General features: G+C 36.5%; 1 protein-coding gene across 7 annotated transcripts in view; it reads right to left on the bottom strand.

The window, feature by feature from the left end:
• The window catches only part of CCSER1 (coiled-coil serine rich protein 1), a 1,274,678-nt gene that overhangs the window by 1,088,907 nt on the left and 169,705 nt on the right, over positions 1-16,066 (bottom strand). For all 7 annotated transcript variants that reach the window (XM_049709018.1, XM_049709019.1, XM_049709020.1 and 4 more), the window contains exon 3: positions 14,230-14,414. In XM_049709018.1, the coding sequence (XP_049564975.1) occupies positions 14,230-14,414 (185 nt within the window). The remainder of the gene's footprint in view (positions 1-14,229; positions 14,415-16,066) is intronic.

Here is a 16,066-nt window from a genome sequence, read left to right as displayed (position 1 = left end):
GGGTCAACAGTTCTGATTTCCTTAAAGTTACCTAATGGTCTACTTATAACAACAAGGAGAGACTCACGAAAAGCTCAAGATGTTAGCTTCTTTTATGTTCAAGCCCACTGCGCTGAATCAAAAACTACAAAACAAAACTATATACTGAACAACAGTAGCTATCTTTGAACTTCTTTAGTCAACAGACCTTACAGGCTTCCAGCTGCATAATAGTAAGTTCCCTTCAAGGAACTATAGTATCACTTTATAAAACTTAATAGTGTTCCAACTCTCTTTTGTCCTGCAGGATTTCCTAGAGAGATGAATGCTATTGGAAAAGAGCACGCATTAATAGTTCCTTTCTCTTATTCTAAATGTAAGCCCAGCATCTCTGATTAGTTCTTTTTTCTCAGCTATAGCAGCTTCCAGTAGACTGCTGGGTCAGGTTAAATCTTTAGGATCAGTGTACCCTGGCACCCACTCGACTCAGTGATAGTTTCCGTATACTTTTATTATCATTATTATTAAAAAATAAAAGAGAGAGAATCACTGTGATTCATGAACCATAGCTAGGTGGCTGATCTTTTCATCTGAAATCGCTATTTGTATTAATGTATCCACATTTCTTTGGAACATAAATCTACTGAAGGCAACAGCATGCTGAGATATACTGTCTCATCCCAACCAGCACCTAATACATCATATGAACTATGTGACAGCTGGTTACTCCCCTCCTCATTAAAATTCATGTAGTTCAAATATTCAAGCTGAATATCCTACTGGTAGATGTATTCTTCCAACAGAATGAAGAAAGAAGAGAGACAAAAGCAAAAACTTGAGTGTGTCATAAAACTTTCTCTCACAAACGTTTAGGGATCTTCAGTTATCTCAGGACAGACTAGTACTACTAGTAGATACACTATAGTTCAAAATTTATTTTTAAAGTAAAATAAATAAGGTACTCTATAATTCACTATTTTCTTCAACTTTATTTTTTGTTTTTGAAGTCATTGCCTATTATTATTTTGGATAAACTTAAGATTTAACAGAAGATACTTTTAAATAAGTAATTTATCAAGTTATTATGTGAGTGTTCACATAAATGTTCACAATGTTTAAACTTTTTATTTAAGAAAACAGAGAATGCAAATTAAATTTCTTTGTAAAAAGCCAAGGCACCTGTCTTAGGGCAGATCCTTTTTTCCTAATTTCATAATCAGGAAATAACTAGGTCGAGTAAACTTTCTAATTAAAGGGTAACATAAACATGGTAACATATGCAAATCTTAAGTGTACTTCTCAAATAGTTTTTTCCTACGCAATATAAATTGATTTTGAAAAATGTATGAGTTTCTGGAAAATACACAAATGAGAAATTAGGTAAACAGCAGATTACCCTTATAAAGCACTAACATATAAATAACTTGAATATTTTAAGGATTATTTTTGTTGTGGCTTAAAGGAGCCAACTCAACTTCTTGTCATGATGAGATATACTTTAAAGGTGAGTTTGGCTCTTAAAATGTTTTCCTTTCTAAATGGCTACTGGAAAAGGTAATATTATTTAATTTCAGTTTCTGGCTTTAATCCATGTTATTGATAAATACGTATCATTTTCATCAATATAGCACTTTAAAATTTATAAAGCCTTTTCTCATAAAATATAGTATTTGATCCTTACAACAACTCTATAAGGTAGGTAGTATTATTAGGAGAAAAAAATGAGACTGGAATTTGGTGTCCTCTTAACAACTGCTTGCTCCTTTTATCACACCATACTTGCTTATTTAAGAAATTAAAGTCATGCTTAACGGACACAAGAAGAACTCCTATTTTGAAAATTTGTCTATTTTGATCATGTTTCTGTGTTAGGAGAAATAGTTTGCCTTTGGTTCTTAAGCAATATGATTTTATTCCAGACAAGTTTTACAAAGAGAAAAGAAAAAAGCATATTCTTATAAGATATTAAATATTAGAAGGCACTAAAGGCATTTGGGAAAAAAAGAAGTGTGAAAAAGCATGAAAATATTATAAAGTTGTTTAAGAATTTATTAATTTACTACATTTTTATTAAATTATTACTTTTCTTATAATTTGGGGAACTAAAGGTATTTTATAGATTTTCTTCCCTTCTGAAATCATGCTGAAAACTGCACCCTCCCCTTTGAGCACACACACTGCACACCACAAGTTCCTCTTGGTTCACAGCCAGCCTGAGGCACAATCCACAGGAAGTTCCAGAGGAGACAAACCAGAAACAGCAAGAGAGTGAGACAGAAGTGGGCTATGTGTGGTTCTCTGGTAGTTGCCAAGTGTCCTGGAAGGTCAAATATACACTGCTTGCACAATGCACACAACTTTTGCCACTATCTGTCTTTTGCTCAACTTAAGCTGCTGTCAATTTGAAAACAAAACAAAACCAAAAAAAGCATAATTGTGGGCGATAGTAGTGAGGGTAGACTTAATTACTGCAACATATTACACAGACTCTAATAGGGAGGTCCTACTTTAAGTGATATATCAATAATTGCTACTTCTCCAATATGACTTTAGAAACAGAAGGGAAGGATTGAGAATCCCTGGCGTACCTTAAAAGGACGCTGAAATACAAGTGTATAAAAACTGAAATAGGATAGTAACATAGATGGGGGGAAAAAGGGAGAGAAGCATGAACTATGAGGGTGAAAGTCAATTCTCTGCATATTTTTCCAGTTCCACTCCAAAGTTTCAGTCCTTGGATTTTCAACTACTTTCCTTATGCAAATAGCTTTTTTTTCACGAGCTCTTATTCTATTGCCATAAATCTAATACATTGTGCTTTTCAGTGCATATTGGCTTTGTCAGATTTCTGATATATTAGAGATTCCTAGCCTTTCCATTTGGAATCCACATGTCATTTCACCTACATCTTAAGTTTTCAGATAGAACAGGTTTAAAAAAAAAGGGGGGTCAAGAACCAAATGCCTAGGAATAGCTGCTTAGAGTATGAAAAAGCAGCTTGCAAAGGAGTCTGAAAGGAGAAAAGGAGAAGAACCAAAAGAGAGTTATCCCTGCAAAAGGAGAAGTGATAAGTATATAGAGTCCTCAACAGTGTGAAATGCTGAAGAGAAGTCGAGAAAGATGAAGATTGGAAAAAAAAGAATATGAAAACTGGCAAAGTCACTAATGACTTTAGAAAAGCTCTCCATTGCGGTGGTTTCTGCCTACCAAGGCATATTTTTCAACATCTGGAGATATGTCCAGTTGTCACAACTTGAGGGTTCTACTGGCATTTTATGGGTAGGGGTCAGGGATGCCATTAAACACCCCACAGTGCACAAGACAGCCCTCTCCCACCTCCCAACAAAGAACTATCCAGGACAAAATGTCAATAGTGTCCATGTTGAGAAACTATACATTACAAGAGCTAATAAAACATGAAAGTGAGGACTGTGTGGGCAGTGAGGAAATGCATTTGGCAAGAGAAGGCTATTCTTTTAGAAAAGTTTGCCTTGTAGTGGAAAAGAGGGACAGGGAAGAAAACTTCAGGAGCAAGCAGGATATAGAAAATGTTTAATTTTTGTTTATTTCCTTCAGGCTGGGAAACTTGGCAGTGTTGTAAACTGACAGCGGTGAAGAGATGGAGAAGAAACCAGAGAAGCAAACATAAGAGATGTACTGATGATGACTGTTCTTAAGGAGGTAAGGAGTTGAAATCAGGAAGACAAGTAGAAACAACTGCTTTGAAAGAATGCAGGCACACATATCTCTCTAAGGTCAGAGGAAATGGGGGACTGATGGGAAAAAGACCAAGAGTGGGTGGCAAGAACGGGATAGTGGGAGGAGAGTGTTTAAAGCTTACACTTGGTGCCTGAGATAAGCAATTGGCCTGTGATCCATTTTCTCTGAGATAGAGTTACAGGGAGTTTGCTTCCTGGAAAGATCTCCTTGTAAACACAGTAATGACTGACCGAATTAGCAAACAAACAAACCATAAAACTAAATGGTTTTTACTATAGGGGAGTTTAAGTGAGACTGCTTATGAAAAATAAAGCCGGAACTTAGAGATTTATGGGATATGACTCCCTGAAAAATGTCTGTGTATGCTATCTAACTATTGGAGTATAAAGTAGAGATGTTTCATGAAGTCAAAGGGGAAAACTTCTAGTTATAAGATAAATAAGTTCTGAGGATGTAGTGTACAGCATGGTGACTATAATTAAAAAGAAAAACAATGAGATGTTTCATATTGATTGGATCTTTCTGTGTCAATGAGGTGACTATATACATTTAACAATGCAAACTTTATCCAACAATCTGGGCCAGTGCCCACCACATGCAGAAAGGAGCTGGGAAACGGGACGGTATTCCAGATCTCTCCCTGCTTCACCTGCGCCTCTTGACAACTGATAAAAGCTCTGATTCATGTTGAGTTTCTCTGACAAAAAAAATTCTTTGTGTTTCTCACTGACACATACACTAATCATTGGGTAGTGCTGAAGACAACTGGCCAAGCATTAAAATCATAATTCTGTAAGGAAATTACAAACGCATACAGTAAAGAGCCTAAGAGATGGAACCAAAGAAAGGTACTTGGGTTGTTTCCAGTTGAACGTAACAAGCTTAGAACAATAGAAGATATAAACAAAGGAGGAATTTCAGACCAAACTTTTAACACTAGAGTGAAATGATCACTGAATTAAATTATAAAAGTGATAAAATGACAGCTACTCTAAATTAGGAATGACTGAACAAAAACATCATCACATAGGAAAGGTGTGAAATGTATATGCATGATTCATTTGTAAATCACACTTTCTTATCCTGAATTGTAAATATGATGGTTTGTGAGATTATTATAAATGTCTGTCTTGATTCTTAAATTATTTGAAAAATAATATTAATATATTAAAATATTTATATCTTTTCTATAAACTGACTGTAATGTAAAATATTAGACATAATTCTACTACAATAATATACTTCTTGACCTTGGAAGTCAAATTTTATTTGCTTTTTCAATTTACTAAAATTAATTTAATATGTTGTATTTAAATTTCAAAATAATAGAATAACCCTAGGAAGAATCATTTTTTCTTTATTGTGTAACTAGAATAATTTAAAAACTTCAAATTCCAAAGACTATTCCCTCAGGAAAGATAGTTACTTTACTCAAGGTCAATTCTATGTTACAGACTGTGCAGTGTTCAGCTGGTCAGAGATTTGCCATGGATCCTGAATCAATAAATATTCTTTCTCACACTATGAAAGCTGTGTCAGCTCATGGGGTCACCTAAACAAGGCATAAAATAGTTTGCATCTTACAGAAAATTGAGATGAACTGAACCAATTAAAAATAAAACTGTCATCTTTGCATTCTAATCCCAAGAATAAAAGGTAAACAACCTTAATTTTCCAATTTCTTAATCTCAGAGGGGTATAAAACGTCTAACAGGTATCCTAGATATAGTGTGGTTAGAGAAAAAACCTTTAATTTTCTTCTACTATTGTCCATCTTAATTATTTCCTTGATAAATAATAATAAATAGAAATATGTACTGTTCTTAATGAAGCTTTTAATATATTCTAGCATTGCTATCGTTACAATGTGATTGCTTATTGCTATGGCCTGAATACTTGTATTCCCCCAAAATCCATATGTTGAAATTCTAATCCCCAAAGATGATGGTATTAGAAGGGGGGGCCTTTGGGAGGTGCTTAGGTCATGAGGGTGGACCCCTCATGAATGGGATTAGTGCCTGCATAAAAAAAGCTCCAGAGAGATCCCTAACCCCTTCCACCAGGTAGGACACAGCGAGAAGATGCTGGCTACAAATCAGGAACCACGCTGCCACCTTGATCTTGGACTTCCCATCCCCCAGAACTGTGAGAAATAAATTTCTGTCATTTATAAGCTATCCAGTCTGTGATATTTTGTTATAGCAGCCTGAACAAACTAAGACATTTATAGTAAATTTTAATAATGTAATCACAGAAGGAAAAATTAGGTGCTATGGACATTTTCATGCGAAGTGTATGAAGAGAAATGGTAATATCTAGGATACTGCACTTATTTACTTACAACTTTTCTTAAAGTCATTTAAGATGAAGTGAGTTAACTCTCTGAATAAGCTATTCATAGCATTGTGCACCAAACATACAAATTGTGACAGCTTCTAAACAAAAATGACTCAACCCAAAAGCTAGAATGAAAAAAAATGAATGGAATATTTTATCCAATTCTTCTTTTTTAAAGGCAATTCTGAATCTATAAGTTGATAAGAAATGGAGTTGGGGTAGATAAAATACACAGGGGATTTTTAAATATCACCTTATAGACATATTTGACTCAGAACTTACATTTTTTTAATGGGTTCTCCAATAATATCACAAACAATTGACTACTCTTGTCTTCTTTGTACGGCCAGTCCATAAGTATTGTACTGATATGATCCTGGAAACCATTCTGTAAGGTCAATTATCCTAAAATGAATGATGCTTCTACTAGAACAATATCAAAGGTGGTATTGCCTTGATCAAGTACTTGGCATCAAAAACCAGTTTTATCAAACAATGCATCACAGAAACATCTGTACATTTGTATAAGTTAAAATGTCAAAAATGTGCATAAGGACACCACACATAATGATTGTTCTAAATGCCTTGATTCATATCTATATCAACATATATCACAACCTAATCAGCAATTTTACCTTTAATTCACCCATATTTATTGTGCACCAGGCACTTTACCAAGTGCTATACGAAATGCTAATATATACAAGAGTTCTTCCATTTAAAAGACTGAATGAAATCTAATAAATGAAGCATATTCAAATAACTAAGTGGTGCGTGCCATACACATGATACAACTTAGAAGAACATTGATAGGAAAACTATCATTAGTAACTAGAAAAATCAATGAAGGCATTATGGTTAGGGTTATTAATCTAAAATTAATATACTACTTATCAACAAATGTAATTGCATGTCTAAGGAGTGATACTTGTGATTTTCCTTCTTAAAATACATAAGGATTAAGGAGAATGATTTGTATGCCCCCATTTTCTTAAATATATTAATGACTTCCTTTTCTCATTAAATGTTCTTGTAGCATGAGATGATATTAGCTTTAATTCCATTCACAATGTTACATCAAAAGCTGAGATCATTATTTTAACCCTCAAAAAGCCACTAACATTTTTACGTATTTGAAAGTCTTATTTAAGATTTCAGGATTCGGGGCTTCCCCGGTGGCGCAGTGGTTGAGAGTCCGCCTGTCGATGCAGGGGATATGGGTTCGTGCCCCAGTCCGGGAAGATCCCACATGCCGTGGAGCGGCTGGGCCCGTGAGCCATGGCCGCTGAGCCTGTGCTCCGCAACCAGAGCACCCACAACAGTAAGAGGCCTGCGTACCACAAAAAAAAATTTCAGGATTCAGAGGAGAAAATTCTTGAATCACATCTTATAATCATCATCTTTCACTTGCTCTTAATTTTGAGCTTGAACAACTTTCATGCCACAAAATGAAAGTGTGTAAGTGCATATACCAAACAAGCCCAGGAGAACTCTTTTGCCTAGTGGATGGTAGAGGTGGGATGTTTTGAAGGTGATTCTTTAAACATTAATTTTGTACTTTCTTCTTTCCTGCCGCAGTGCCTCCCAGAGTTCCTGCTCAGCACTAGCATCGTCCTCAATGTTAGAAATTAGCCAAAAACGCTAGGGAGTTATATGTATAATTAATAGTGTCAATTGAGCATGTGAGATAAAGTATATGTAAATCAGGGATACAGGAGTTCATGTGCCTTTTTTTTTTTTTTTTTTTTTTTGCGGTACGCGGGCCTCTCACTGCTGTGGCCTCTCCCGCTGCGGAGCACAGGCTCCGGACGCGCAGGCTCAGCGGCCATGGCTCACGGGCCCAGCCGCTCCGCGGCATGTGGGATCCTCCCGGACCGGGGCACAAGCCCGCATCCCCTGCATCGGCAGGCGGACTCTCAACCACTTCGCCACCAGGGAAGGCCCATGTGCCCTTTTCTAATCCGTTTTTACTTTTGATATCAATGGTCACAATCCAAATCAAGCATGCCCCACCCATTCTGAATTTTAAGATGGTCAAAATGCTTAAATCTGGTGTATTGATAAGATTAGGTTAATACCTCCCAGTCTGGAACTCTAAAATTCTAAAGGGCTGTCTCTTTCATCTTTGCATCTTCAAAGTAGGTTCTAAATAAATATTTATTGAAAGAAATTGTGAATGAATTGATGAATGGACGAATGAATGAAGAAAACGCTAACACAGGAGAAAACAGTGGGCCCCAGAAGAGAAGTGGATGCATAGTTATGTGCTTGTCCATTTAGCACAGGGCTTAATCAGTCTTAATCAATTATTGTCAATAATATTTAAATTCTAGATTTCAACATATCAAAGAATTAACAACATGAGACGCTGCTGATATGCAAGTAACTTTTTTTCTCAAATATAAATCTGGTCTGTCCTTCTAGCGAAGAAGTCCTACAGTTCATGTTTTTACTATGCTATTCACAGTTTCTACACAAAGGCAACAGGATGCCAAACCACAAATGAGAGGAATTAAGCTGTCAGAGTAAAAGTGGCCATAAGTGAATTGTCAGAATCGCTCAGCACAGATAGTTCCGGGGAACTTTGTGGATGCATTTGCTGAGTAAGCTAAAGCTAACACAACTTTCCAAGCCAGCTTTTTAATGTAATAAAAACAAGTATTTCCAAATATAGTAATATTCCCAAACCGGGAGTCAAGTAAAGTTAATTTAGATATACATCTCAAGGCCTTTAAGTCAGGAAGAGAGCACGTCTCAAAGGAAAAAACTTGTGGTTAAAATGAATCCTTCAATGTCAAAGATGTTTTCCTCTTTCTGAAACACAATGACCAGCTCAGTGTGAGGCATCAAATCAAATGACTTTATGCCCATCAAATGCCTGAAGACAACAGGGAGGGAGGAGGTAAGCAGGAAATCTCAGTTAATTAAAAGAACTGAGATACAATAAACTATTAGGGAATATCATAGTCATTAGTGCCCATGATACATAGTCATTAGTGCCCATGATACATATCTGGGTCTACAACATCCAGACACATGCAAGAGACTATTCTCTGGCCCCTTTTGTGGCAAGTTTGGGCCTGGTGATTAGATTTGCTCAGCGGGAAATGAAGTGAGTCTCTCACAGGTAAAGCATTTATTACTGGGGTACAGTCTCCAGAGATCTTGTACCACAGTGAAAGGCAGTGTTTTGCAACAGCTGCTGCTTCAACAGCCTGGATACAGGAGGAGATACTGAATGGAACTCCAGAACCTGCTGCAATGAACACATAGCCGGAGCGAGAAATAAATCTATATTATAAAGTCATTAAAATTTGGAGGTTGTTTGCTCTTATGTAGCCTGGCTCATCCTTCCTCATACACTCAGGCACTTTCCTTCCTCTAGTGATGCCAGGTGGTATATATTGTTTAACACATACAAATCTATCCTCAATTAATACTTTTTATAGAGCGGGGTGATCTCATAAATATTTAGAGTTAGACTTCACTGTGTGAAGCTGCTGGAGAAACCAAGACAAATCCTTACATTTAATCACTTATACATCATAATCTGGAGGGAAAGTTCCTGGAAAGAAAGAGCCTACTTCTAGAAAAGTTGTTTTTAAATGTTTGGACCATCCTAAGGAAAGTATCAAGAAAGTTACTCAGAGGAAAATTAAGGGAAGTCTTTATTTAAAGCAGTTTGAAGATATATAATAAATTTGAATGCTCATCAAATTGTTACATATATATTGATCTCTTGTAATAAATTTAAGCAAAGTCCAATTTATTCTGAGCCACTGGTGTTCAAAGAGTTAATACATCCTGCCCTTTCCCTTTTATACTGAAATATCCCCAAAGTGTACAAAAACACTAGAATTGTGGTCTATCTCACCTATTAGAGAATATTTTTGGTCATTCACAGGAACCCTCTGCATCTTAATAAACAGAGCCATACACCATTGGTAGAATTAAATCCTCATGACCTATATGAAATACTCTAGTTCCTTCTAAGTATAAATATCTTCTTTTGTGACAAAGTTCCTTTTTGGATGAGCTGTCTCTCAGTAAAGACATTGATACCATTCATCAGCATATCAAGACATATTACCACATTTTAAATCCAGAATAAGTACTACATTTTGTTTATTTTTTGTATCCCTTACAGAGGGTTGTAGTCTAGACTTAGAGCAAGCATAGATTGCCTTAAATGTGTTAACTTCATTATACAGAAATAATGCAAGAAAAATGAAAAATTAATTTTAAATCTATTACATTCCCCCCAAAGCATGTAGGATTTAAAGCTAGACAGTTGAGTATCCAAATCTAAATCCTATTTCTGCCACTTACTATCTGTGTTTTCGGGCAAATTGCTTATCTTCTTAGTGCCTTATTTTACTCTTTTGCAAAACGTGATCAGTAAAAGAATCACTCGGTTCATAATATTGTGAGGACTGAATGTGATAATATATGAGAAGCATTAAGAGTAGTCCCTTGGTTCAAATAAGTATTAAAAATACATGTTACTACTATTGCTCTAAAAGAAAAGAATAACTGAACCATGGATGCATTCTTAAACACACATATTCACCTGAATTATTTTGGAAGAGGAATATAGAAAATGTGTGCATCTTCTCACACATAAAGCTATCATTTCCTAAACATATGTCACTTGCTTCACATATAGCTAAAATTACCTAAAAATCCTAGCATTTCTTCCTTATATTGCTAAGAGCTAAATAATACATTGTATGCATATTAAATTAACTATTACACTATAAATTAATTAAAGATCGAGATATTAGTTGCAAAGTCCTAAGGAAGAAAGTCATAAAGTAATTTCGATACATTTCGTGTGGAAATTCAAGGGTGTCAGTATTTATTTCAACAAGTTTTACCTGTGAATCCAGTGAACATGTACAATAGTTTACCCAAGTTTCCGTCTAATCTCCATAGCGTTTCCCCTACCATAGCAATGGTGTAATCATGCCATCTAGTGGACGATCTATATCACTGCAGGTATACTTTTTGAAAATTTATAAAAAACCTCAAATAAATTAACAAAATCACATTTTTATATTTGACATTTAAAATTTTAAATCTTGAAAGTGTATCTGAGGAGAAGAATAATGATGTTGTGATGTTATGATGAGAATTATATAAACGTAGTATGAAAAACACGAGATATAAAAAGAATAAGTAAAAGGCCCAACTTTGGGCAAAAGTAATAAACAGGGCACACTTATTAATATAAGTACGTCTTTAAAAAGGAATAATAGAAATTTGGTGAAAATAGATGTTTCATAATAATTCATTAGCCATAACTTTTAATGTTGTATCAATTGGAAATCTATTTTAACATGTTCTTGTATTTAGACAAAAAAAATCAATTGCAACAATAATAATATAATATTTTCAATGCAAAGAACAGAAAGAAAGATGAAATATAATATAATGTAATATCTTTCTATATATGCAAATGTAAATACACAGTCATTTTTTAGCATAAAAGAAGCAAGAAACCCATTATCGTTTGTTGTTCTGTAGATGATTTGTCCAAGATTAAAATCTGGCCAAGCCTGACCTAATGGCTAGAACCTCTAACTTCAAACACAATGGTTTTGCTATCACTCAGTGTTGCCTCAGTAACTTAAGGCTTCTTCTCATTGCAATTGTCAGAACTAGATGACCTAATGTTTTCATTTGAAACATAATTGTCTAAGATATATAGATATAAGTGATTTAGTTTCGAGCATTTTTCACATATAAGTAGGTAGGTGGATAGATCCTTTTAAAGAAGCAGTGTTAAACACTAGAAAATCAAAGACACTGCTGAAAAAGGACACGTGAGAAAGGGAGCAAATGGAATCCAGAAGGCAAGCCCACCCCAATATTTGTGAGGCCTGAGGCCTCACGGACCTCCCGGGCTGCAGTCCACTCACATCTTTCCCCACCCTGGCTGTATCCTACACTGTGAGGGAGCTAATACAAGTTACCTCTAAGACACCCCAGCTCACAAGTGCAAGCTCAGACCCCACCCTCCTCTACACACCCCATTTCCACCCTCATCTGCAGGCCTCCACAATTTGAATCAGGAATCTGGAATCTCGGTCACCTGGAATGTGTTAAAGCTTTGCATGGGCATATCACCTTGACCCTCAAGGATTCTCACCCTATGTGAAGTGGGAACTGTAGAAAGATAGGAAGAATAGGATCCACTAAAGCAGCAGTCCCCAACCTTTTCGGCACCAGGACCAGTTTCATGGAAGACAATTTCTCCATGCACCGGGGTGCAGGGTGATGGTTCAGGTGGTAACGCAAGCGATGGGAAGCGGCTGTAAATACAGACGAAGCTTCGCTCGCTGGCCCGTCACTCACCTCCTGCTGTGTGGCCCAGTTCCTAACAGGCCACAGACTGGTACCGGTCCATGGCCCGGGGGTTGGGGACCCCTGCACTAAGGGGTCTAAGGGTGGTACTGGCATATGTGTGGTTGACAACAGGACATTTTTTAGGTGGCTAAAGATGGAGAAATGGTGTGAAATGATGTTGTCAGAGGTTGTCTTCATGATCAACATTTTTCTTAGACTGTATATCCCAGGGTCTTGCTCTAGGATGGAGAATGTCAAACCTTCCATGCAAGCAAGAAAGACAGGTTTTAAGGGTTGCTATCCCGGTGTGCTTCTATGTGTTGTGACCCATGAGCATCTCAGGTGAAGACTTAACCTCTCTGACTTGTGATATCGACCATGCAAACCAATTTTTCCTTCAAAAGGAAGTCTCTTCAATAAGTGATGCTGGGAAAACGAGACAGCTACATATAAAAGAATAAAATTAAAACATCCTCTAACACCATATACAAAAATAAACTCAAAATGGATTAAAGACCTAAATTTAACACCAGATACTGTAAAGCTCCTAGGGGAAAACACAGGCAGAATGCTCTTTGACATAAATCACAGCAATATTTTTTTGGATCTGTCTCCTAGAACAATGGAAATAAAAGCAAAACTAAACAAATGGGACCTAATTAAACTTCAAAGCTTTTGCACAGCAAAGGAAACCATAAACAAAACAAAAAGACAACCTACGGACTGGGAGAAAATATTTGCATATGATAATATCGACAAGGGATTAATTTCCAAAATATACAAACAGCTCATACAGCTTAATATTAAAAAAAAACCCAATCAAAAAATGGGCAGAAGACCTAAATAGGTATTTCTCCAAAGAAGATATACAGATGGCCAACAGGCACATGAAAAGATGCTCAATATTACTAATTACTAGAGAAATGCAAATCAAAACCACAATGAGGTATCACCTCACACCAGTCAGAATGGCCAGCATTAAAAAGTCTACAAATAACAAATGCTGGAGAGGGTATGGAGAAAAAGGAACCCCCCTACACTGTTAGTGGGAATGTAAGTCAGTGCAGCCACTATGGGAAACAGTATGGAGGTTCCTCAGAAAACTGAAAACAGAATTACCACATGATCCAGCCATCTGATTCCTGGGCATATATCCAGAGAAAACTCTAATTCAAAAAGATACATGCACCCCAATGTTCATAGCAGCACAATTTAAAATAGCCAAGACATGGAAGCAGCCTAAATATACATCGACAGATGAGTGAATAGAAAAGATGTATATATCTACATATATATACACATACATATACATATATACACATGTATATATATACACACATACATTACACAAAATGGGATATTACTCAGCCATAAAAAAAGAATGAAATAATGCCATTTGCAGCAAAATGGATGGATCTACAGATTATCATATTAAGTGAAGCAAGTCAGATAGAGAAAAACAAATATCATATGGCATCACTTATATGTGGAATCTCAATAAATGATACAAATGAACTTATCTACAGGACAGAAATAGACTCACAGACATAGAAAACAAACTTATGGTTACCAAAGGGGATGGGGAGAAGATAAGTTAGGCATTTGGGATTAATGTGTACACACTACTATATCTAAATCAGATAAGCAACAAGGATCTACTGTACAGCACAGGGAACTATATTCAATATCTTGTAATAATCTATAATGGAAAAGAATCTGAGAGAGTATATTTACTGAATCACCTTGCTGCACACCTGAAACTAATGCTTCAATTTGCAAGGAGCATGAACTTGCCAGTAATATATGGGATTATTTTATTATATGCAGGTATATGTATATACTTACCATGCTGTTCATTTTTGAAGATGATGAACCTGCTCTTTGCTTTCTTAGACTATTAACTTCTTCTACATTTCCATCTTTTGGTTTCAAAATCATCCTGCTACTCCCTGCAGTTCCTTCTGATGAGGATCGCAGTCGCCTCTCTATAAATCTTCCTTCACGGTAGGGACTGAGGCTACTGGCAAGAACTATTTAAAAAATAAATAAATAAAAATTAATATAAATGCTTAAATGTAGTTTTTATAAACGTTCCACTGAAAGTAAATGGAAAACTCTTAGTGTCATTCAACAAGTCTCAATCACAGGAAACTTTTTGAATTAGTAGTGGTACTTTACTTAACTATGTAATCACTTTGAAGCCTCTAAAACTTTCTAGTCATCCTTGGCTTCCTCATACCTCACATAAATCATATAAGCAAATCCTGTCCTCATTACCTTCAACTGTATACAGAATGTGATCACTTCTCACCACCTCCAGCACTAACTTCTGGCACAAAGTCCATCAGGGCTTGCCTTGGTTACTGCAATACTTCCTAATAGCCTCCTGCCCCTGCCTACTCCCACCTGCCTCTCCCCAACCAATACACAATCTATTTTCTACAAGGTAACCAGAATGATACACTTAAAACATAAGTGAGATTGATCACGATCGCTTCTCTAATCCTAAAGCTGATGTGTTTCCAGCGGGCTACCAGGTTCCACATGATATGACCCTACTCCGGACCCCCACACAGGGGGCTTCCCATTGCTCACCTCTTCATCTCTCTAACCTCATCTCCTACTGCCCACCAGCACCTTGTTCACTCTGCTTATGGCATATTGGACTTCTTGCTGTTTCTACAACATTGCAGGCATACTCCAGTCCCAGAATCTTTACCCAATACCCTTTGCACTGATATACTCCTCCCAAATAGCTGTATGACTTACTCCCTAATTTTTAATATGTTACTTTGAGTAATACCCCATTCACTGTACATAAAAATGGAAACTAAAAACAAAGAACTATGAGAAAGAGAAATTAAGAAACTCATCCTTAAGAGTCTCTTCCTCTAGAACCACCTCCAGTACAAAAATCTGTCAGTCAGAGAAAGAGAATCAGTAGGAGACCTATATTAAGAAGACTTATTGCAAGAAATTGGCTTATGCATTTGTGAGGCTGGCTAGGCTGCACCTCGAGGCATGCGGGATCTTAGTTTCCTGACCAGGGATCGAACCTGTGCCCCCTGCAGTGGAAGCACGGAGTCCTAACCATTGGACTGCCAGGGAATTCCCAAACACCTTTTCAAAAATTTGTGAAGATCCACCAGAGGGCAGACAGCAGAAGCAGGAAGAACTACAATCCTGCAGCCAGTGGAATGAAAACCACATTCACAGAAAGATAGACAAGATGAAAAGGCTATGTACCATAGGGCTATGTACCAGAAGAAGGAAAAGGATAAAACCAAAAAAAACACAACTAAATGAAGTGGAGATAGGCAACCTTCCAGAAAAAGAATTCAGAATAATGAGAGTGAAGATGATCCAGGACCGCGGAAAAACAATGTACGTAAAGATCGAGAAGATGCAAGAAATGTTTAACAAAGACCTAGAAGAATTAAAGAACAAACAAACAGATGAACAATACAATAACTGAAATGATAAGTGACTTGGAAGACAGAATGGTGAAATTCACTGCTGTGGAACAGAATAAAGAAAAAAGAATAAAAAGAAATTAAGACAGCCTAAGAGACCCCTGGGACAACATTAAACAACATTCGCATTATAGGGGTCCCAGAAGGAGAAGAGAGAGAGAAAGGACCAGAGAAAATATTTGAACAGATTATAGTCGAAAACTTCCCTA

Source organism: Orcinus orca, chromosome 4, assembly GCF_937001465.1.
Source record: "Orcinus orca chromosome 4, mOrcOrc1.1, whole genome shotgun sequence".
Classification (NCBI taxonomy): domain Eukaryota; kingdom Metazoa; phylum Chordata; class Mammalia; order Artiodactyla; family Delphinidae; genus Orcinus; species Orcinus orca.
This window is presented reverse-complemented; position numbering and strand designations above follow the sequence as displayed.